Source organism: Micromonas commoda, chromosome 16, assembly GCF_000090985.2.
Source record: "Micromonas commoda chromosome 16, complete sequence".
Classification (NCBI taxonomy): domain Eukaryota; kingdom Viridiplantae; phylum Chlorophyta; class Mamiellophyceae; order Mamiellales; family Mamiellaceae; genus Micromonas; species Micromonas commoda.
Window position 1 is genome coordinate 579,706 of NC_013053.1, and position 21,909 is coordinate 601,614.

A 21,909-nucleotide genomic window follows, 5' to 3' on the forward strand; every position below is an offset into this window, starting at 1 on the left:
GGGCGAGGATGACGGTTTGCGACCGGGAAAATCAAAAATTGGCGCCGATACCAGCCAAACCGAGAAGGTTCGAATCAGGAGGACAGGTCCAAACGCAACACGTGCAAAAAGGGAGAATTTGTTCAACGGGTTGCCCACCGAGTTCAGAATTGCGCGCGCGCAGTGGTCAAGAACCTGCGCGGACCGCTCACCGCCGTTCCAAAACGCACCAAAGCACTCCTGACACGCGACTGCCTTCAAGCCGAGCGACATGGAGACTCCCGGGAAGAAGCCCAAGAAGTCCATGTACTACAAGATGATGCGCAAGGCGGGGTTGAAGAAGAAAATGGAGACGGATCCGACGCAGTGGGCGCAGGAGACCCCGGCGCCGCCGTCCAAGAAAGGCGCCAAGTACATGGCGATGGGCGATGTCGTGAGGACCGAGGGCCACGGCGGCGGCGTCGCGGCCGACGGGCCGGTCGCCGCGATTAATCCCAGGCGCCGGAGGGACAGCGAGAATCGCAAGTCGGCCGAGGCGCAGACCGCCTTTGCGCTGAGGGGGATCATCGCGGTGTCCCTCGTCGCGTTCGTCGCCGCGGCGACGAAGGACCCGGTGGGCGTCGCGTCGGTGGTACACGCGGCGCTGGACAAGAGCAGGACCGCCATGGCGGTCTGCGCGCTCGCGGCGGTGTCCACGAGGCCGCGCCTGGGCTTCATCATCGTCGTCGCCGTCGCCGCGTGGACAATCGCCGCGCACGCGCTCCATCTGCCGGGCCTTCACGACATGTCCGTGCTCACGAACCTCGTCCCACCCGCCGTGTGGGATAGTTCACTGGTGGGTTTCGTGAAGCTCGCGCTCCTCGGCGATCACAAGTGAGGTTGTAACGAGTGAGGTTGGATCGAGAAGAAGAACCCGGGGGTTCGGACTACGACTACTACGACTAATACGCCGACGCGACGCCGACGCCGTGGTACATAGAAACGCACACAGAAGCGTCAATGCTAATTATCATTGTCCTCGTCCTCGTTCGCGGCGTCTGGATCCTCCGCCCGCCTCGCGAACGGATCCACGGGAGCGTACGTCATCTCCTCCGCTTTTCTTCCATCTTTGATCGCTCGCATTCGCTTTTCCGCCGCTTCCCTCTTGTCCAACTCGGCCAGCAAGCCGAGCACCTGCTCCTCCGTCAACACCGGCGGATCGACGTGCTCCGGCTGGGTCTCCCAGTGTTTCGTCCACGCCACGTCCAGCCGATTCGTCGCCACTTCGAGCCACGCCGTCGACTCCAACTGCGCCGGGTCGAAGAGCTGCGCCAGGTGCGCAGAGTGCGGCGCCATGCCCTCGCTCGTGCATCCCCGTCCTGCCACGTTCCGTCCCAGCACCGCCGCCAGATCCTCCATCTCGAGCACGTTGTACGCCACGTGCTTACAGAACTTCCAGCTGAACTGGTCCTTCCGCCGCAGCAGCCCGGCGGTGAACGCCTCCTTCTCCTCGTGGCTCAGCACGCCGTACACGAGCCCGTAGAACCTCTTGACCTCGTCCTCGTCCTTGCCCACCTCGCAGAGCTCCAGCTTGTACGTCAGCAGCTCGCACGCCCTGTCGTTGTTGGCTATGAACACGATGAGCAGCAGCCGCACGGTGTTCTGCTTCGACGCCTTGAGCTCGTCGTCCGACTCCTCGCCGAGGTAGTACGGCTCCGACGCCAGGTACTTGAGAAAGTCCCACAGCTCCTGCGGCTCGGAGTAAGCCACAAAAAACAATACGTCGACGCCGATCTTGAACACGTCGTCGTGGTGTTCTTCCTTCCTCGCGTGGTGAGGAACGCCGTCCCGCGCGGGGTCCGGCCAACGCTTCTCAAAGTCGCGCGGGTCGTAGCCGTATCCGAAGGTTATCTTCTTGACGTCGTAGCAGAGCCGGTCCGCGAACCGCTCGTAAAAGGGAAACGAGTCCTCGAAGTTTTCGCCGAGCTCGGCTCTGCCCCACTTGGTGTTGGACAGACCGCGCCTCCCGCGGAACGCATTCGCGCCCTCGCTGTTCGCGAGGTTCGCCACCAGCCTGTAAGTGTGTAAGCACAGTGTAAGTGTGTAAGCGTGTAAGTGTGTTAGTGCGTAAGTACTGTACGTACCTGTGCTTCTCGATTCTTCCGCACGCCGCGAATATCTTCCGCCGTCGATACTCGCTCGACTCGGACGCCAAATCGGCGCTCAACTCTCGCATCAACCCGTCGCACCGTTCGTTCAGGGCTGAATCTTTTAAGGACTCGACCGTCAGGCAGGGCTCCACGCGAGCCGCGAGGTCCGCCGCGAACGGGCTGTCCCACCAGAAGTTCACCGCCATCGCCCCCGACGACGAGTCCACCCAGTGCCACCACCCCTCCGGTATGAACAGACAGTCCCCGGCCCGGAGCACGCGCGTCTCGTCCGGTGGGATCTCGCACCCGGTCCCCTCGTGGTCGAAAAACTCGGGGAATAAATCCTTGGGGTCCGCCTCGGGCTCGTACGCGGTGCAGGTGACGTCTATCCCGCTGTGGTTCGCGGACTCGCCCAGCGGGTTGTCGACGTAAAAGTCGAGAAATTTGCCGGGTCGCCACAGCCGCACCGTCTTCTCTCCGGCGACGACGCACAGCACGTTGTGGTAGTCGTCGAAGTGCAGACTGCTCCGCGAGCTGTCGGGGCTGTACCACAGGTTGATCGAGCGCATCGGCGTGGACGGGTGCACGTTCAACACCGGCGAAGTCGCGCCGTTCCCGAAGCACGGCGCGACTTCGCCGAACGTCAAATTCGAAGACGAATCCGCGCCCTTTCCGCACTTTCCGACGATGGGATCGAACAAAGCCTCCACGACCGGCAGGTTGGGCCCCTCGCCCTTTCCGGCAGTCCACGCGGGGGACTGCGAGAGGAATATGCTCCACACGTACCTCGACCGTCGCCGGTTGACTCGCTCCACCAGCGCGTCGGTGGATATCTCCGAGGGCTGGTGCACCCTGATGTCGCCGATGAACACGTTGGAACCCTCGGCGGTCATCACGTCGATCTTGCGTTCGGTCCACGTCGGGTGCGAGGTTACGATGTCGAGGAGGAACTTAGCGCCGATCCGTCGGTCGTTCACCTCCTCGATCTCCTCGAGCCTCGCGGTCCCGCGCTCCATGAGCTTGTTCCTCGCGCGCATCGCGCCACCGGGGATGGGCACGGGCGCGTTCGGGGCGGTGTCGAGGTTGACGGGTGCGTCCGGGTCGTCGCATCGCCTCGCTCCCGCAGTATCCGCGTCCCCGCCCGCCCCTTCGTCATCCCCGACTCTGGCCTTCTTCCTCTCGGGTCCGCCGCGGCCCTCCATCTCGCCGCCCTTGGAAGTGACTCTGGCTGGTTGCCAACGAAACTGGAAAAGGTCCGAAAAGGTCCGGAAAAGCCAATTTGCTGAAGCCGACTCCGACCGCCGTGACTGTTTGGCTGTGATCGCTAAACCTAAACTTTGTAAAACACTAATATTTTGCACGAGCAAACAGTCTCGTCGCAGCCGGGTAGGCCTGAAGGAATCCACGTGGAAGGTTGAACAAAGGGGAGCCACACAGACTCGAGGAAACGTGAGGACGCTGAGGAGATCACTGCGCACGGCACACGACGGGCACGCGTCGCTTCGATCGACCTACGGTTCACCCATCGATCGCCTCCATGTCGATGCCATCCGCGCTCGCGCCCGCGCCCGCGTCCCTCGCGGTCAGGCCGCGCGCCAACACCGCGGGCCGCCCCTCCATCCGCGGCAGCCAGCCGTCGACCTCGTCCGTTCGTCGCCCTCCGTCGCGTTGCTCGCTCACGCCGCTCCGTGCCATCGCGACCGACGCCAAGGAGGCGGAGGTGGACGCCAACGACGAAACACCCGCCGGGGTCCTCGAGGTTCCCGAGTGGCACTCCCGCGCCTTGGTCAGGGACGGCCGAGTGTTCAGCGAGACGTTCCCGGTTCGCTTCGACGAGGTTGGCCCGGACAAGTCTGCCACCATGAGGACCGTCGCGTCCATGATCCAGGAGTGCGCGTGCAACCACGCGCAGGGCATCTGGGGGCGCGCGCAGTCCATGCCCGCGGATATGCTCAAGGATAACCTCGTCTGGGTGTGCACCAGGCTCCACCTGCAGATCGACTCGTACCCGCGATGGGGCGACCAGGTGCAGGTCAACACCTGGTTCGAGGCGCAGGGCAGGCTCGCCGCGCGCCGCGACTGGAGCCTCTACTACGAGGACTGCCGCCCCAGCGCCGTCAAGGACGCCGAGCCGGAGTGCGAGATCAAGCCCGTGGGCAGGGCCACTTCCGTGTGGGTCGCGTTCAACCTGGCCAAGCGGAGGATGGCTCGCATCCCCCAGGCGGTTGTCGACCTGTTCCAGAACCAGCAGCTCTGCGACGAGCCCGTTATGGGTCCGGACTACGCGGTGGTCAAGCTCCCGGAGACCGGGCCGGACGCGCACGTCGCGGCGTTTCAGGTCAGGCGCAGGGATATGGACATGAACGGTCACGTCAACAACGTCGTGTACACCGAGTGGCTGCTGGAGGGCGTCCCCGAGTCCATGTGGGCCGAGTACGAGCTGAAGGAGATTGAGATTGAGTTTCGCGCCGAGGCGACGTTCGGCGAGACGGTCGAGACGAGGTGCGACGTCGAGGTGTACGAGGAGGGTGACACGCGCGCCGACGACGACGTGAAGCACATGGTCCACCAGCTCATGAAGCAGGGCGACGAGAACCCGAAGACGGCCGAGGTTGTGCGCGCGAGGACCTACTGGGTCAAGAAGTAGGTCAAGTTTTAGACGACGTAAGGGTTGGATTTCGCTTCGTTCGGGCCCGGGGGAGACGGGACCGCGGCGAAGGAGACGCGAGGTCGATCGTGCGTGGTGTTTCCACTCGATGTAAGCTACGATGATACAGATCGCCGCCGGCACGGTGCAGTTCGCTGACTCACAGTATGTCGTCCACGTTCACGTCCCACGTCGCCTCCTCGGGCGTCCTCTTTGGCCGAGCGGGGGACCCGAGGGACTCGCGGCTCGAGCTCCTCCCGTGCCGCCGCCTGTTCGCCGACGACCGTTCCCCCCTCACGGGCGTGGACGCCGCGCTGCCGGTGGATCGCGTGGACTGGTCCGACCTCGAGTTTGTCAAACTGGCCGCGTACACGCGCTCGGCGCCGCTCACGCCTCTCCACGGATGCGGCGGTAACGGCTCGCCGCCGTCGCTGAATAAAAGTTCCAAGGGTGCCGGCGCGATCCCCCCGCCCGTCGTTCCTCGCCCATCGTTCGACGCGTCGTACGGAGCTTCCATCGCGACTCTCAGCGATTCAATCTCCGCCTGGAGCAGCGCCATCCGCTCCGCCGCGTCCAGCCTGCTCGCGGACGACCAAGGCGTGGGCGCGCGCGACGGCGTGTCGATCCTGTTGTTGTCGTCCGCCGTCGCCGTCGCCGTCACCCGCCGCCGCCGCTGATGCTGCTGATGTTGCTGATGCTGATTTTGATGCTGATGCTGACGCTGCCCGTGCGTCAATCGACCCGCCGCCGTCGATGCCCTCGCCTCGTCGCGCGTGGCCCACCTCCTGGCCTCCGAGCGCGTGGTGGCGAACGATTCGGCAAACGACCGAGCGTCGCCGTCCGTCTCCGTCGACGAATCGTTCCCCACGCCGTCTCCCGGCCTGATGGGCGTCTCGCCACCGGCGTGTCGGTACGAGTATCGCCCGCCGCCCGACGCGGAGACGGCGCCGATCCGCGTCGATGGGTCGTGACGTGGGGTCGCGCTCGCGTCCCCGCTGATCCATCGCGCGACGGATCGCCCGTGCGACGGGACCGACGCGGTGGGCGTCCCCGGTAGATCGGATGTGCCCGCGGGAGGGTGCCGCGGCGGTCGTTGGGGCGTGCGAGAGCGAGACCGCGGCGAGCGCCTTCCGTTGGATGCGTTTAACGAAGCCTTGGCGCGACGAAGCGCATCCTTGAGTTCATCCACCTCATCAGTCAGCTCGTGAACCCTCCGAGTCAGGTACGCGCGGTCGTCTTGCACCCTCCGCCACTCGACGACGTCAACGCTGACCGTCCGCGCCAGGTCCATCCCGTCGTCGACGCCGTCCGTATCTCAAAGCGTCTTGCCTCCCGGTTGCGATCGCTGGCGCATACAACGCGTCTAAGGTCGGGGCGTCGTGCTGATCGTGGGAGCGGTGCGACCTCCTGCGCGGCGTGGAGCGGTAAACGATGTGGGTCTCGGTGGTTACGATATCACCTTGTTGACTTTTAAAAAATGATGACCCAGCGGCGACGCGCGAGTGGTAGACGCCTCGTCGACCACGTTCAACTACCGACGTAGGTGTGCAGGATCTTGATCCGCCTCGAGCTTCCCTCGCCGCACTCCTCGTACTGAAGCCTGTACTCGTCCGTGATGAGATCCGCCTGCATTTTGAGCAGCCTCTCGTCCCGAGGCAGCAGCTCGACGGGCTCCTGGTGCGGAATCACCAGCTGCTCGACCGCCATGCGAACCTCCTCCAGAGCGTCGATCTCGTCCGCGGGCGTGACCGAGGAGACGTCGCGGCCCGTTCCCCGCGCGGCGGCCGCCGCGGCGGCGTCGGCCATCGATGCATCCGCCGCGGCGGCGTCTCGGTCGTCGGTGGACTTGTTCAGGCCGTTCAGCCCGAGCATGGCCTGCATGGCCCGAGCCAGCTGCGGCATGCCCTCAACCTTGAGGGCGTATATCGGCATACCCCTCGCCCTGGCGGCGTGCCTGAGCCACGTGGCGCCCTTCACCCGAGCCTTGACCGCGAGAACCGCGGACGCGTCCTCCAGCTGGTCCGTCAGCACTACCCGGTCCTCGAGCTCCAACGACGCGATGACCTCCTCCAGCACGTCGCAGTCGAGCTCGTGCGGATAGATGCGAAACACGGACTGGTCGTCCGGGTCGTCCGTCGCGGTGGACCTCTTCTGCCTGACCCCGCTCCTCGCCGCCGCCGCGTCCGCCACCTCCCTGGCGGCCAACGACGAGCTCGACGGAACCTCGCCCTTGTTAACGCCCCCAGCGTTGTTTTGGGTCTTCGGCCTCGGGACCCCCGTCGGCGCAGCCTTGGGGAACGAGAACCCCGAAGCGGACACGTCCCCCCAGAACGACGGACCGCCCGACCCGAGAGTGTTGTCTACGCTCGCGCCGAAACCCACGCCCCCGCTCACCGCTCCGCCGGCTCCGAACATGGCGGCGTAAGAACCGCCATTCTGGATCTCCCCGCCGCCGAGGTAGGGCTGCACTCGAACCGCGCCCGTATCCGCGTCGAGCGTCCTGAGCTCCACGTGCGGCGCGTACCCGGCGAGAAGAGTGTCGACCGCCACGCCCACGTCCAGGTGGACTCTCCAGTGCCCGATGTCAACCATCTCGACGGCGGCGCCGAACGTGGGCGGACCCTCGCGCTCCAACACCGACTTTTGCACCCGCCGGCGCCGAGCCTCGTCGTCGCCCAGAGTCACGCTCACGACCCCGCCCACCAGGTCGTTTAAAAGCGGGTTCTTCAGCAGGTTCTCGAGCGTGTGACCGTGAGCGGTGGCGATCATCTGCACCCCGCGCTGGGAGATGGTCCTCGCCGCCTTGGCCTCCAGCTCCGTCCCGATCTCGTCCACGATGACAACCTGCGGCGTGTGGTTCTGCACAGCCTCGATCAACACGTCGTGCTGCCTGTCCGGCACGGGCACCTGCATCCGCCTGGACCCGCCGATCCCGGGGTGAGGAATGTCTCCGTCGCCCCCAATCTCGTTGCTGGTGTCCACCACCACCACGCGCCTGCCGTACTCCTCGGAGAGGATGCGCGAGATCTCTCGAATCGCCGTCGTCTTCCCCACGCCCGGCCGACCCAAGAGGAGCACCGACGCGCCCGAGGCGAGCAGGTCCCGGACCAGATCCGCGCTGCCCTCGATGGCGCGTCCCACGCGTGCGGTGAGGCCCACGACGCCGCCCTTGCGGTTACGAATGACGGAGATGCGGTGCAGCGTCCTGTTGATGCCCGCGCGGTTATCGCCGCCAACCTCCCCGACGGTGTCCATGGCTCGTTCGATGTCGTCGTAGTCGAGGGGAAGACCGTCGCCGAGGATCTCGTCGCCGTCCGCGAACCGCGCGATGGGTAGCCTGCCGAGATCGAGCACGACCTCGAGAAGCTGGAGCTTCCGTTGGTGCGTCGCGAGCGCGCCTCGGACCCTCGGCGGGAGCAGGTCGATGAGGGCGTCGAGCTCGGCCTCGTTGGTCAGGGACGCGATGTGCGACGCCTTGGCGGATACCGCGGGCGCGGTCGGTCGGACGACCGGCTCGCCCTCGTCCATGGAGTCCATGGAGTCCATGGAGTCCGCCTCGAGCGTCGGCGAGCTCACCGACGCGCTCACCGACGCATCGCGAGCTCGGCTGTGGGCGCGGTCGCCGGGTGAACATCCTTGGCGTACAGGTTGGCATCGTCCCGGATGACGTGCCCGATGGGTGCGTCGTCCGCGTCCCGATCCCGCGGCCGTCGCGTCGACCCTCCGTCCGCGGATCGGCCCTTCGCGGGTCAGCACCACGCCACGCGAGGCGACGGTTACCGTCGACATCGCGTCGACGCTTCGGTCTTTGAGGGGGAGGGAGGACGCGCCAGCCCGTTATCATATTCAGCAAACAAACCTCAGCCGCGCGAACGGCGGAAGATTCGATCGCGGAGCGAACGTCGCCGCGCGCGATTGCCACCCGAAATGACGTTAGATTCACACATCCACATCCGGTCCAACCCTAGATTTAGATGTACGTAGATTTCCCCCGACGACCGCGCACTCGCTCGCGTCGCCCGACGAGGCTCGGAAGATGCAGACCGAGTCGGCGGCGCCCGTCGGCGTGGATGGGGTCAAGGTCGAATCCGGCGCCGCCCCCGCGACCGCGGGAACCACCGAACCCGAGGGTACGGGCGCGTCGATCTCGATGGAGGGTCTGACGGATGAGCAAAAATACGAGCTCGAGGTGGCGGAGTACCGTCGCAAGATGGTGGTGTACGAGCAGGAGAAGGCCAAGTACGACGCGGAGATGGCGGTGTACAACAAGAAGGTGAAGGAGACGCACAAGCAAGTGGCCGAGAAGGTGAGCGCGTCGAACAAGCTGGCGTGCCGCCCTCTCACCGAGGTGCCGTTCGCCTCGCTCAAAGACGCCATCGAGAGGCTCCTGCCCTACCACATCTACGAGGCGCCCGACGAGGACGAGGCGCACCACGGGCTGGTACCTCCCATCGTGGAGAGGAGGAAACGGAAGGACGGCGAGGGCGTGAGGACGGCGGCGGAGGCGAAGAAGGAAAACGGCGAAAAGAAGGATGGGGATGACGATGGAGAGGCGAGGGAGGGCGACGACTCAGCCGAGGACACGACGGAGGAGGTTGAGGTGTGCCCGGCTCGATCGCGGACCCAGGCGTGGTCGGAGCTGTGCGCGCAGTACGCCAGGGATTTCAAGCGGGAGTTGGACGACAAGAGGAGGCGGGTGGACGCGTTTGACGCGGGGATTTGGTCCGCCTCAGACGCGGGCGACGGCTCGGGCGTGGAGACGATCTCGGGCGCCGGCCGAGACAAAACTGTGGGTCCGTCCGCGCTGAGGCCGGAGGAGGCGTACGTGGCGGAGATGTTGGCGTTCGAGGAGACGAAACGACGGCACGAGGAGCTGCGGGCGGAGGTGAGGCGGGCCGAGGCGGAGGTGAGACGGTTCAGGGACGAGCAGCTGGCTCGGCTGGCAAACAGGGAAATCGTCGACGGCGCGACGGCGTCCGGCGACGCGGGCAAGTCTGGGGAACCGGACCCGTCGCGGCCGGACGTGCCGAAACCATCGACGAACGTCCTTCCCGGCGTGCCGATCGCGAGGGCGGACTGATGGGATGGCGCTCCGGCGTAACCTTGACTCTGTAGTTCAAACGCGGCGGCGGCTCATCGACTGGGGAGGGGGGAAAAGTGCGGAATTAAAGTCAGCGGCTCTCGACCGGTCCCAACCCCAACTCGCGGCAGCCGAATCTTCACAACGTTCCCGAATCGGCCGTTTCCGAATCGGAAGATTCTCCGCTCCTCCAGTTGGCGAGGAAATATCTCGCCCGAGGGACCAGATCGGGTCGCACGCGGCGAGCTGGACGGTTCCCTGCCACTCCGACCTGCCCGTTCGTCACATCGTCCCCGCCGTCGGTATCCCGTTCGGTCGAGTCCACCCGCGAGTCCATCTCGCGAGGTCGCGTCGCCGCTCATTCGACTAATCTGACGAAAGCGCGTCGTTCCAAAAAACGGGGAACTTTCCATCGATCATGTACCAGTACTCGGTTTCCGGCCCGTGGACTGCACGGGGCTCTCCGTGGACCCAGGAGCTGACGCGTCGTCGCGCCAAGCAGACGCGAAAAAGATATCAAACCACGGTGACGTCAATCGTCGGGTGGCGTTCGTCCAACCCCGGCGAGGAGGGCCAGGCGAGGCGGGCAACTTTTGGCGCCAGTTTGGCCCATCCGACGCGGACGGCGAAAGCGACGTTCGCAGACTCCGTCGCGGTTCCGCTTCCCCCGGACGAGATGATCGCCAACCGCAGGAGGCGCGCGGCGAACAAAAAAGACAAAAAAGACGGGGGCGGCGGAGGAAAAGTCCCGCCCGTTCGTCTGTTGACGTCCTACGACCAGACGGTCGCGACCATCGTGGAGGAGATCAACAGGACGGCGAAAGGCGATCGCGTGGAGTTCAGCGTCTACGTGCTGGAACCGGGCGAGTCGACGCAGAGGGTCCTGGACTCCATGCGCAGGGCGGCGAGAAGAGGTGTGCGCGTGGACGCGTCCCTCGACTGCTCCGCGGTGTCCTCGTTCACCAGGTGGTGCGAGGGAACCGCCACGCTCGCGTCCGAGCTGGTGGAGATGGAGAAACAGTTCCCGGGCGTGGTCAAGTTCCAGCCGCGGAGGATACCGACGCACGCCAAGTACGTCATGTGCCACCGCGCGGCGTCGACGTCCACGGCGGTGTTCGGCGGGGTGAACATCGGCGACAGGTTCAAGCCGTGGAGGGATTTCGCGATACGGGCGGAGGGATCCGCGGCGGTGGGCGCGTTGTCCCTCGGAGTCAACGGTCCGAACAACGTCAACTCGAAGGCGGGTAACGCAAAGGCGGACTCAAAGGTGGAGGAGTTCAAGGTTGACACCCAAATCGGTAACCCGTATTTTCTCAGACGAAAGCCGAGGACCGTGGCGTCGGCGGTATCCGGCGCGAAGGATATGCTGCGGCGGGGTGTCTCCCTCACCGTCGGGTCCAGGCACAGGAACGCGAGCGCCGACGCGACGGCGAGGCGCGGGGGCGTCGGCTTCTTCACCAACCGACCCAACGGTTGGAACCTCCTCGCGTGGGCTTTCCCCAGGTTCGCCAAGTTCCCCGGCAGGTTCGACGTGTACCCGGCGCTCGTGGACCTGATGGACGATCCGAGGTGGGACAGGTATACCATCGCCGCCGCGTACGTCGACCAGTGCGGAGTGGAGGTTTTGGAGCCGGCGCTAAGGAGGGGCGCGACCATGACGCTCGTGATGCCTCGAAACCCGAACGTGTACCACGACGCCAACAGGAAGGCGCTCAAGAGGCTGGTGGATCGGTACGGCGGTGAGAATGGGCAGGTTCGCGCGTACATGTGCGACGACATGCTCCACGCCAAGGTATTTCTGGCAGAGAGTTCCGCCACCGGAGAGTCCGCGGCGATGATCGGGAGCTGCAACCTGAAGCAACGGAGCTTCGGGCAGTTCGCCGAGCTCAACGCGCTCATCGTCCAGCCGTCTTGCACGAGGCAGCTGGAGAGGGAGCTCGCGAAGCTGGTGTCCGACAGCAAGGCGGTGGTGGAGTCGGACCTTCGGTTCTCGGAGCCGAAAGCCACGATCGAGGAGTGGTTGGGCTGACCGAGGGGCCCCTATGTATTTTTGCGCGTTATGATGGGTTGCATTTCAACACGATGTGTTGTCAAATTTCACACCAGTCCCACCACGCCCGTGAACGTCCCGTCCTCCGCCCGCGTGATGTCGAACTCCTGCACGACCACGCCCTCGGTGGGGATGCCGCCGAAGATGTGCGGGAACCGCTCGCCACCGCTCTGCTCCGCGTCCATCTCCTTGGTGTCACCGACGGGCGAGGGCGCCTCGAACTTGAGGTCGATCTTTTTCGCCTCCAGGGTACGCCTGGTCATCTTCAGCAGCTTCCACTCGGACGGTTTGCCGCTGCCGTCCGGCGCCTTGGTCTCCTTGTAGAAGTGGTTGCCCACCGTGAGAAGATACTTTGGGTCCGCGGTGGCGTGCGTGAACCCGTCCGTCGCGTACGTGGGGGGATAGTACACCTTCTCGTCGCTCGCCTTGGCGGCCTCCCAGTTGTGCGTCTGTACCATGTGGTAGATGTCCACGTGCTTGTCGTGGGGCGGAGGGTTCGGTCCGTCGTCCTCCCTGTGCACGTTCGCGGGGGTGAACCCGGGGAGGCAGATCGGGATGTACTCGCATCCCCCGTCGGGGAAGACCCACCGAACACGCTCACCCTTGGCCAGGTACACAGCCTGTCCGGCCTTAACGACGACGGTGTCGCCGTGGGAGTGCTCGATGTGAACCTCCCCCTTTTGGATGAGCACCCACTCGTCGAACTCGGGGCACTGCCAAGGCTCCGCCCAGTTTCCCTCGGCCTTGACGTGGGCCAGCGATATGGCGGGCTGGCCGGAAGATCCGTTGCCGGCGTACTCGGTGATGTCCACCTCCGGGGTCTTGACGACGGTCACTGGCTCGAGGATACGAGGCATGGCGTTCGAATTTTTTTTACGGGTTCTCGCGGTGGTGCGCGCGGGGGAGTGAGAGCGGGTCGATCGCACTTTTTCCTAACACGGTCTACGTGGCCGGCTCAGGTGCCGAGTGCGACTCTCACGAAACAGTCGCGCGGACATCCGCAGACGTTCCCGCACGACGGTCGGGTTCGCGCATCTCCGCGCGGGACCATGAACCACGTACCACTTCCGCAGCGTCCCCCGAAGCGCAGGCGACGCCGCGAGGGAGTCGCACCCGCGGCTGAGGCGCACGACTCGGCGGGAGCGGCGGTGGCGGCGGTGCCGAACCGGAAGGGATCCCCAGAGCCCGACTGGGCGCCCGAGACCGGCGTGCCCTCCTTCGCGCCGGACGTCAAGGTCGTGCGATGGGTCCCCGGTAAGTGCCAGTACGAGTACAAGGACCACACGGCGGACATACAGATCCATTCCTGGGGCGACAGCATGGAGGAGTGCTTCGCCTGGGCCGCGCTCGCGATGTTCAACTACATGACCCCGCTCAAGAGGCTCGCGTCGTCGGCGTTGAGCGCGAAGGGATCCGCCGCCGGAACCAGGGTACCGGGCAACGCCAACATGGGAACGCACGAGGACGACGATGAGGACGACGCGAACGACGAGGGCGAGGACGCGCCGGCGACGGAACCAACCGTGGGGCACTCGTTCGAGGTTGAGGCGCACGACGCGCACTCCCTGCTCTTCGCGTTCCTGGACGAGCTGCTCTTCAACTTTCACACCACGATGACGGTGTGCAACGCCGTGCAGGTGCTGCCGATCGAGCGCGGGAACGGGACGTGGAGGGTGCGAGGCACGGGCGTCGGGAAGAGGTTCGTGGACGGCGTGCACGAGCAAGGCACGGAGATCAAGGCGATCACGTATTCGGCGATGCAAATCGTCGAGCGGGACGAGGCGGCTATGAAGGCGGCGGCGTCCGCGGATGAATCCAACCCGGGCGCGAAGAGCAGGGCGGAACTGTTCGTCATCGTGGACATTTAGCTACTAGCTAGCGAACGACGGTTATAGAACATAGACTATCATAGCTACTAAAGGGATGGTACCGCGAGACGAGCGATAAACTCGCCGAGGAAACTACGTTCGCGCGAGGGACTATGATAAACCTCACTGCGTCGTCGCGTCCTCCGACTCCCTGTCGTCCGCCGGGCCGCTATCTTCTCTCTTATCCGAGTGACGCGGTGGCCTGATATCCGAGTCGAAGCTCATGTCGATCCTCGTCTTCACCTCGACGATCTCCTTCTGAACGTCTCGCAACTCCTTGTTCAGACCCTTCAGCGAATTCATCCGCGTCGCCTTCTCCTCGGCGCTCGGGGACCTCGATCCCACCCTCTTGCGCACCTTCTCCGGAAGTTTGGGCAAAACCTTCCGCTCGAACGCGCTCTCCAACGTCTCCAGACGCGTCTTGTACTGATCAGGGACAACCTCGCCGAGACGCCGCTCGATCATCGGCAGTATCGGCGGCGCCGCTTCGTTCGCCGCGTCGCGAAGCGCCTCGAGCCGTCGCTTCAGAGCCTGCAGATCGTTGATCTCGTTCTGCAAACTTCGCATCCACTCGAGTTCTTTCCTCATAGTCTGCACCCGGGTCACGCCGTCGTCCTCGGGAGGTGGTTTCACCGACACCGAGGCTGACGGTCGCGCCTTCGCCGCCGTCGACGGAACCTCCTTGGCCCCCCCAACCGCTTTCTTCCCCGCTCCGTTCTTCGCGCCGGCGTTTGAACCCTCCGTCTGATTGGGCAGCACCACCGTCATCTTCCCCCTCGCCGGCTGCTCCACCGCGGTCGCGCCCTGCCTCTTTCCCCTGGCGTTACCCCTGGGGGGCGGCCGCCACGCTTTTTTAGGCGCCGCCAGCGCAACCTCGCACGTCGGCGTCTGCAGTCGCTGTCGCCGCCGCAGCTCACCTCGGACGGCTCTGCTCAGGTTCCCCACGGCGGGCGAGCCGCAAAAGTACACCCACGCGATCCACGACGGGATCCCAAAGAAATCGGGGTCGCTGTAGTGGTACAGGTGCAACACGTTGATGAGGAATATCTCCGTCACCGGACCCGCCACGCCGGTCAACACCGCCATGGCCAAACCCTGCTTCGTGTAGTCGAAAACCGCCCACTGCCCGAGCGCCCACGCCGCCAGTATCGCATCGATGGCGTGAGAGGGCATATCCGGGAACGGCGGGTTAACCGTGGTGGCCAATATTCCCGACGTCGCGTACTGCATCGCGAACAGTCCGATGCCGGAGTAGACGACGCCCCACTCGGGTTCCCACCCGAGCCGAGGCTTCCCCGGGCACTCCTCGAGGAACCTCGGCAGCGGCGTGTTACCTTCGATGAATCGATCCTCCTTCGCGCCCGTCTTTAGCCTGAACATGTCGCCCAGCGTGTGCCCAACGCCAATCACGACCCCGGCCCCTCCGAAGAGCAGAGGGACCCACAACGCCGTCTCCAACACGCCCGTCTCTCGCACGAAGGCGGCGCTCAGGACGTCGTCCAGTCCCTCGGGGATCACCGCGTGCACCCTGTCGAACCACTGCACCACCGATGCGGGTGGAACCCCGTCAGGTCCCCACAGCGCCTTGGCCGCCACCTCGGGGAAGTTCAGGATCACCCGGCCGCTGCCGCTGTCCTCGTAGTGCAGCACGTCGAAGCGCGAGTGCTGGTGATCCAGCAACGGCCCGAGGATAGCGGAGGCGAGATACATCGATATCGCCTCGTAGGACAGCGCGGTGGTCTCGCCCCTCTTCTTCCTCTCCGCGTCGGGGTCGGACCAATCCTTCGCGAACTTGTCGGTGTACGGGTTATAGTCCTTATTCTTCACGCCCTCGCTCCCCGCGACGAAGTTGGTGCCCACGAGCACGGAGGGCGGTGGTTTCTTCTTGGGCGCGGAGGATTTACCCGACTTGTCTTGGCTCGAGGACGCCGCTTCCGCCCTTCTGCGGCGCACGCGCGTCGAGAGGAGGAACCGACGCTCTCTGAAACGCCCGATCCCTCCCCTCGACTCGCTCACCGCGCGCTCACGCGGGCCGAGCGCCGGTGCGAGCGCCCACATCGGCGCCGCGTCCTGTGCGGACTGAACATGGAACTTTCAACCTTGCCTCTCACGATAAATTCACGATACTAGTCACCGTCACTGCGTGTCGCACGCGATATGGGGACGAGGGGTGTGGGCGTCGCCACCCGACATGGCTCGCGGCGCGATATGTTGGCCACCGAGCCGCCCGTAGTTTCCCTCGCGGCGCTCCGAGAGGGCGATATCGCGACTCTCGCGACCCTTCGCGGCGCCCTCCGGGACGGTCCGGGTTACTTCACTCTGGACGCTGAGGTGGCGATTCCCTCTTCTCTCGTAGTCGAGTGCTACGATCGCGCGAGGGACTTCTTCGCCCTTCCGCTTGATGTCAAGACGTGTTACGTACACACGCAGTATGAGCGCGAGACTGGCGGGTGAGTATCTCAACGAGTCGACCACGAACCCTGCCCTTGCTCCATCTAACAACCCGCATGTGACGCTTACGTGCCAACCTCCCGATCCGAAGGTATGTGCCGCTGTTGGAAGAGTACGCGTATCAGCCCAACACCGCTGCGATCGTGGAGTCGTTCGACACCGTTCGCGACCTCCCCTCGCACGAAATTCCGCAGGGTGCCACGGGCGTCGGACCCGTGGACTGGCCCGCGGAGGCGCCGGGGCTCAGGACGGCGCTGACAGAGTTTTACGCTCGGTGCGACGAAATCGCCGCGGATCTGTTCCGGGCGATCGCGAGCGTGTGCTGCATGGAGGAGGTAGAGAGCGCACGTGTCGTCGAGTGCGGCGTTCGGACGGAAGCGGCGGAGAGCGTGGGGGCGAAAGGGCGTGTTGACGATGAGCGTGCGGACGACGCCGCCGGCGAGGAGCTCGCGAGGTTTTTCCTGAGAAGCTTCGGGCCGACCAGTCACTGCTCGATGCGCGCCATGAGGTATCCGGGGACGGATTCAGACGAGTTCAAGGCGCACGCGGGGGAGTTAAGGGACGTATCGTTCCGTGCGGGCAAAAGGGGTCGGACGCCCCCGCCCCCAAGGAGGTCTAAAGGTGGCAACGGGCTGAGCGTCGAGGCGGTCGGTATTTCTGAGCACACCGACTTTGAGGCGTTCACCATCCTGCACCAAACCGCCCCTGGCCTGGAGCTCAAAGATCTGGCGGGCAATTGGAGGGTCGCGGATGTGTACCGGGACCAATCCAAGTTCACGATAATCATCGCCGACATGATGGAGCGATGGACGAACGGGTGGCTTCGGGCTACGCCGCATAGGGTGGGACTCGCGGCGCACGAGAGGTTATCGCTCGTGCGATTTAACGGCCTGGACCCGGATGCCTCGGTCGCGCCGCTTCTGAGGTTCACGGGGGCGGGGGCGAGCGGTTCGTCCAGCGACACCGTATCAACCGAGTCGCGGGGGGGATGGGTTAAAGGTGCCAAATACAAGCCCGTGACTCAGGGGGAGCACATGGCGGAGTCCGTCACGAGAGCCGCCGCTAACCTCGAGCAAATGTTGGACCGATACCCGAAGACGGCGCTGACGCCGATACCGAGGCGATTCGCGCAGGTTCTGCTCGTCAACTGCGAAGATGAAGAGATCGCGTTGGTAAAACACGCAGATGGTGAATTTGAAGGTCTGTATACGGGTCTAATCACGGAGGTTTGCGGCGATGAGACGCCACGGCAGGCTGCGCTGCGGGGGGGATTATGTCCCCTGCGAGAATTACTCGGGATTCCTACCGGCACGGCAGACAACAGCATGCACCTCGCAGAGCGGGCGAAGCTACGTTTCACGGGGTGGAAAGACGTGCCCGTCATAGAGCACGAATTCACGGTATCGGCCAGCAGTACCAGCATGGACACCGCGATTAAAACGTTTTCGAGCGCCCGGCAAACTCAGAGTAACCTCCCCGAGATGGAAATCTTCAGGTGGAACGAAATTCCTTACGACGCGATGCCCGCCGACGACAGACACTGGTACCCGGAAGTTTTAGACATCGTTCGGGAAGCGAAGCAGGAAGCAAACGCAACAACGAACGGTTTCATCAGATTCGGAGTGTGTCCCCGGAAACCGAGGAGGGAAAAACGGTGGGCGGTGGAGAGGAAACTGGTCGTCGGGTTGTTTGAGTTTGATGACGAAGGAGGCTTGGCTCGACACGAAACCAAGACAATTTGGACCGATGGATTCATGAACGATGTCTACGGCGACAGTAGGGATCACGAAGCGTACGGCGAACATACGTAGACTGATTGTACCGTGTTTGCTCTGACACCCACGCTCGTCATGCCAGCATCGTCGCGATGACCTGCGCCCGCCTCGGGTTGGCGACGACAAACAACACTCCGTCTTTGAACACGCTCTGCGCCGAACTCTCCTCGATGAGCGTCGGGAACTTCATTATCGCCTCGAACTCTCCGAGCGGTTCCTCCTCTGAAGATTGCGACGCGGTGTCGGGTTTCTCGTCTTCAGGCTCGGCTTCCCTTTCGCTAGTCTGTTCCTGCCCATCCGCATCAGGAGACGGTGATTTCTTGGATTTCCTCCTCTGCTTCGCGCCGACGTAAACGTATCCCCGGTCGTTGAGCCTGACGGAAAAAGAGTCCACGCCACCCTCTCCGCATCGAATCGCGAGCACGTGGTAGTTGGCTTCCATCGTCGCCAGCTGGAACTGCGTGCGGCCGCGCGGCGGTGGTGGCAAACTTGGCTTCTCCTTCGAGGCATCCTCTCCTCCCATCACCTGTCCGCGCAGAGAATGGTACTCCTCCAAGGAGGCGCGCACATTCGAAACGTCGTCTGATATGTGATGGGACCCACCATAATACTTTCCCGGGACGAACGGAACCCCGTCCTTTGCAAACTCTTCAGCCATCTTCGCGTCAACCGCCTCGTCCTCCTCCTCCTCGTCTTCGTCCTCAGCCGGCGGCGCATCCTCGTTGGTCGCCATAGGCGCTAATTCCTCTCCGACGATCTCCACGGGTCGCGGCGCGGGCTCAGGCGACGGCTCGGGTTCATTCACGGGCGGCGGCTCGGGTTCATTCACGGGCGACGGCTCGGGCTCGAATTCCTTTGCGACGTCGGCGGCGGGCGCGGTGTCCGGCTCCACCAGCGGCGTTGCCTTCACCGCCGCGGGCACCTCCGGCGTCTCGATGACCTGGTTCTCGGCGGGATACTCGGCACCCTCGAGCGGAGCCGATTGCCTGCTCGACCTTCTCGTAGCGATAGGGACTTGTTGAGTCGGTTCGTTTAGGTCGAACATCTGCATCCCCATGGCGCCGGCGATTTTCCTCCTCAGCCACATGTTGTTGTTCGACTTGGTGGTCTTATCGAAGGCGAGCTTGAACAGGTTCTGTAGTACCTTTTGACCCATCTGATGCAACTCGTGCACGCGCCCGGCGTCGTCCTGCGACTCGAAACACTCCAAAACCTTCGTCCTGACGACATCAGAAATCTCCGCCGGGATGGGAATGAGCGGTTCGGGCGACGGCTTTGGCATTCTCGGCGGCGGCGCGGGCATCGGGTCCACCGGCTGAGGTGGAGGCACGTACCATCGCTCGACCTCCTGACGCGACAGCCGCTCGCGCTCCCTCTGCTCCCACTCCAGCCTCGCCGCTTCCGCCGCGGCGACCGCCGCCTGCCTCTCCCTCTCCACGGAGGTTGTCTTGTCGTCGTTGCTGGCCGGCGGCGGCGACGTCGACTGGACGTTTTTAGGGGTGTACGGGCCTGGCGACTCCTCCTTCTCCCGCTCGTCTCTGGCACGAATCGGTCCTCCCACGCCGGCGTCGGCGTTATCCTGCCCCTTCTCCGATCCGGGTTGAGAAGCTGGATCGTTGTTGGCGTTTTCGTGCGACTTGACAGCGTCCAGCGGGAACCAACCGGGCGGGTAGCTGTCGACCGTGGAGACGCCGGGACCCTTCCTGTCCTTCCCTTTCCTCTTCGGCTCCGTCTTGGGCTTGACCACGGACCCGAAGAACGGTGGGTTCGACGCGGACCGGTCGGTGATGGCACCCAGCGACCGTTGAAGATCGAAACAGTCGAGCCCATACTGCTCAGCGTGCTTGACCGCTTCCACCGCCGCGTTTTCGAGCTTCCACACACCGTGGAGTCGAATGGCCTTTTCCTTGTCCGCGCCCTTGATGACGAACCTGTGGCACCCATCGCCGGATCTGCTGCTCACCGAGTGGTCCTGATAAGCCCTCGCGTCGTTCGCCAGCAGTATGAGCTCCGCCGACATGCTCGTCGGGCAGTAGCTGGGCGTCTTGTCGAGGTGCGACACCGCGGAGTAGAGGTCCGAATACGGGCCGCTCTCGATTCCCACCAGGTGCCTCCCCCCGGGGTCCACGTCCTCGGTGCGAACCACGTAAAACTCGGTATCCTGCGTGTCCTCCTCGGTGGCGAAACGCTGCCGCTGGGCCTTGATCGCCTCGATCTCCTTCTTCGCCCAGAGCTCCTTGTCGCTGATGCCCCAGTTGTCATCCTGGAGTTTGGAGTTCTTTTTCCGCTCACGGCCCGAGCGCGAGACGCCGAGCGTGGGCACGTTCGTGCTGACCATCGCGGATCCGGGCAAGGGCTTGGGCTGACCCGCGCGCACCGGCGGGGGAGGGCAGAACAGCTCGCTGTGCACCCTCCGCCCGATCTGGTGCCCGGAACCCTTCCCGAACATCGGGGGGGCGTCAGCACCGACCGAAGGGGTGCGTTCGTTCGCTGGCGGGTCGGTGTGGACTTCCTGCTGGCCGAGGTCGTCGGCTGGATCGATCGGTGCGGTGGTCATGTCAGCCTGCGGAGATGCGGGCACCTCGGATTTACCCGTCGCAGCTCCCGCGTCCGTGGTCGTGGCCGATGGGATCGCGCCCGCGGAGCGCGAAGTCGCTCGCCGCGTCGAGGGCTGAACCTCGCGCGCGGGTTTGCTCGTTTTCGGCGATTCGGTCGTTGGTCGTCGCGCCGAACTCGCCGCGCCCGTCCGGGTCGACGGCATCGCGCGCTTTTGCGATGTCAGATCCCGCCGCCGGTGACGTTGACGGTCGAACCCGGGCCCGGGGGATCGGATGCGCGTCTGGCGCCAGGCCCAGTGAACCTCGGGACGCCCGAATTGTTAAAGCGGAGTGCCCCTTCAGTTGAAGACAGGAATGAGCGGCGGCGACGCAACTTTTTTGCGCCACACCCGCGCGCGCTATGCCGTCGAAGAAGAAGCGCAAGCTCGAGGTTGAGGATGGCTCTCCCGATATCCCGGTGCTCCGAGCGCTGCGAGAGGAGCTCAGCCTGCCTTACTTGCCCGAGCTCTTCTACCCCAACGAGGGCGACGACGAGGATCCGATGAGAGGGCGAGAAACTAGGGAAAGCGCCACATCCAGCGCACCGGATTCCTGGACAAGTGTCGAGTTTCGGGAAATCGACGGCGTCAAGAGGGTAGTGGGTCTGTCCCTGGACAATCGTCTGCTGAAGGAGGTGCCGATGACACACCTCAAAAAGCTGGACGCGCTGGAGAGCCTGGACCTGACGGCGAACGAGCTCTACGGCCTGCCCACCGAGTTTGGGCAAATCTTCAAGGCGAGACTGAAAAAGCTAGCCATCGGGCGTTGCAGGCTGGTGTTCGTACCGCCCGAGGTGTTCCAGCTCGACAAACTGGAGAAACTGAGTCTGTATCGCAACTACATCGTCAAGTTTCCGGGCAGGCTCGCCACGCGGTTGAAGGGTTCGCTGAGAGAACTCAACCTGAGCGGCAACCGCATCGAGACGATACCGCCGGAAATACAGCAGATGGAACGTCTGACGCGGCTGTTGCTGAGCGACATGGCGCACACGCTGACGGGCGTGCCGAAGGAGCTGGGGGATTTAAAAAATTTGGAGTACCTCAATCTCCATGACACCAACCTGCATGAGGTGCCCAAGGAGTTGGGTAAGCTGGCCAACCTGCGGGAGCTGGTGCTGAGCAAGAACTGGTTGTTAGAGGTGCCCAAGGAGTTCGGCGGGATGAACAAACTTGAGACACTGAACGTCCGGAACAACCCGATGTTGAGCGTCCCGCGGGCAGTGCACGAGACGGGCGCGACGGTGCTATTCGCGCATTACAGATGGTGATTATAGAATCCTGTAGCAGATAGACGACGTAGAAATCATAGCCTAAGATCTTACTGAACATTCGCG

At 64.2% G+C, this 21,909-nt stretch overlaps 13 protein-coding genes across 13 annotated transcripts; 7 read left to right on the plus strand and 6 right to left on the minus strand.

Annotated features, from left to right (window-relative positions):
- The first annotated feature begins 249 nt into the window (after positions 1-249).
- MICPUN_109658 (predicted protein) lies at positions 250-1,008 on the plus strand. The gene has a single exon (XM_002506730.1). It carries the CDS (start codon positions 251-253, stop codon positions 854-856), a length of 606 nt encoding a protein of 201 aa, XP_002506776.1. The 5' UTR covers position 250; the 3' UTR covers positions 857-1,008.
- Positions 982-3,310, minus strand: MICPUN_104658 (JmjN/JmjC protein; the record flags this gene model as incomplete). Its single annotated transcript, XM_002506875.1, has 2 exons — positions 982-2,032; positions 2,103-3,310. The coding sequence occupies 2 exons, from the start codon at positions 3,308-3,310 to the stop codon at positions 982-984; spliced, it is 2,259 nt and encodes a 752-aa protein (XP_002506921.1).
- A 581-nt stretch (positions 3,311-3,891) lies between these two features.
- MICPUN_69109 (predicted protein) lies at positions 3,892-4,755 on the plus strand (the record flags this gene model as incomplete). The annotated part of the gene is made up of 2 exons (XM_002506731.1): positions 3,892-4,224; positions 4,258-4,755. Coding segments are annotated over 2 exons (831 nt in total), but the record flags the coding sequence as incomplete, so codon positions are not given.
- A 160-nt stretch (positions 4,756-4,915) lies between these two features.
- On the minus strand, positions 4,916-6,046 carry MICPUN_64925 (predicted protein; the record flags this gene model as incomplete). The annotated part of the gene is made up of 1 exon (XM_002506876.1): positions 4,916-6,046. The coding sequence occupies one exon, from the start codon at positions 6,044-6,046 to the stop codon at positions 4,916-4,918; it is 1,131 nt and encodes a 376-aa protein (XP_002506922.1).
- Positions 6,047-6,282: 236 nt separating this feature from the next.
- Positions 6,283-8,283, minus strand: MICPUN_89151 (predicted protein; the record flags this gene model as incomplete). The annotated part of the gene is made up of 2 exons (XM_002506877.1): positions 6,283-6,903; positions 7,030-8,283. The coding sequence occupies 2 exons, from the start codon at positions 8,281-8,283 to the stop codon at positions 6,283-6,285; spliced, it is 1,875 nt and encodes a 624-aa protein (XP_002506923.1).
- A 508-nt stretch (positions 8,284-8,791) lies between these two features.
- MICPUN_104661 (predicted protein) lies at positions 8,792-9,835 on the plus strand (the record flags this gene model as incomplete). The annotated part of the gene is made up of 1 exon (XM_002506732.1): positions 8,792-9,835. One exon carries the CDS (start codon positions 8,792-8,794, stop codon positions 9,833-9,835), a length of 1,044 nt encoding a protein of 347 aa, XP_002506778.1.
- Positions 9,836-10,253: 418 nt separating this feature from the next.
- On the plus strand, positions 10,254-11,864 carry MICPUN_64928 (predicted protein; the record flags this gene model as incomplete). The annotated part of the gene is made up of 1 exon (XM_002506733.1): positions 10,254-11,864. The coding sequence occupies one exon, from the start codon at positions 10,254-10,256 to the stop codon at positions 11,862-11,864; it is 1,611 nt and encodes a 536-aa protein (XP_002506779.1).
- Positions 11,865-11,932: 68 nt separating this feature from the next.
- MICPUN_64929 (predicted protein) lies at positions 11,933-12,742 on the minus strand (the record flags this gene model as incomplete). Its single annotated transcript, XM_002506878.1, has 1 exon — positions 11,933-12,742. The coding sequence occupies one exon, from the start codon at positions 12,740-12,742 to the stop codon at positions 11,933-11,935; it is 810 nt and encodes a 269-aa protein (XP_002506924.1).
- A 405-nt stretch (positions 12,743-13,147) lies between these two features.
- On the plus strand, positions 13,148-13,676 carry MICPUN_76845 (predicted protein; the record flags this gene model as incomplete). The annotated part of the gene is made up of 2 exons (XM_002506734.1): positions 13,148-13,315; positions 13,427-13,676. Coding segments are annotated over 2 exons (418 nt in total), but the record flags the coding sequence as incomplete, so codon positions are not given.
- A 200-nt stretch (positions 13,677-13,876) lies between these two features.
- On the minus strand, positions 13,877-15,811 carry MICPUN_64931 (predicted protein; the record flags this gene model as incomplete). Its single annotated transcript, XM_002506879.1, has 1 exon — positions 13,877-15,811. The coding sequence occupies one exon, from the start codon at positions 15,809-15,811 to the stop codon at positions 13,877-13,879; it is 1,935 nt and encodes a 644-aa protein (XP_002506925.1).
- Positions 15,812-15,910: 99 nt separating this feature from the next.
- Positions 15,911-18,041, plus strand: MICPUN_64932 (predicted protein; the record flags this gene model as incomplete). The annotated part of the gene is made up of 3 exons (XM_002506735.1): positions 15,911-16,203; positions 16,296-17,809; positions 17,850-18,041. The coding sequence occupies 3 exons, from the start codon at positions 15,911-15,913 to the stop codon at positions 17,960-17,962; spliced, it is 1,920 nt and encodes a 639-aa protein (XP_002506781.1). The 3' UTR covers positions 17,963-18,041.
- Positions 18,042-18,052: 11 nt separating this feature from the next.
- MICPUN_64933 (predicted protein) lies at positions 18,053-20,740 on the minus strand (the record flags this gene model as incomplete). Its single annotated transcript, XM_002506880.1, has 1 exon — positions 18,053-20,740. One exon carries the CDS (start codon positions 20,738-20,740, stop codon positions 18,053-18,055), a length of 2,688 nt encoding a protein of 895 aa, XP_002506926.1.
- Positions 20,741-21,216: 476 nt separating this feature from the next.
- Positions 21,217-21,843, plus strand: MICPUN_89053 (predicted protein; the record flags this gene model as incomplete). The annotated part of the gene is made up of 1 exon (XM_002506736.1): positions 21,217-21,843. One exon carries the CDS (start codon positions 21,217-21,219, stop codon positions 21,841-21,843), a length of 627 nt encoding a protein of 208 aa, XP_002506782.1.
- Positions 21,844-21,909: the final 66 nt, after the last annotated feature.

Excerpts from the sequence above, each read along its gene's own strand:
- MICPUN_109658 (XM_002506730.1), top strand. The coding sequence starts at position 251 with ATGGAGACTCCCGGGAAGAAGCCCAAGAAGTCCATGTACTACAAGATG.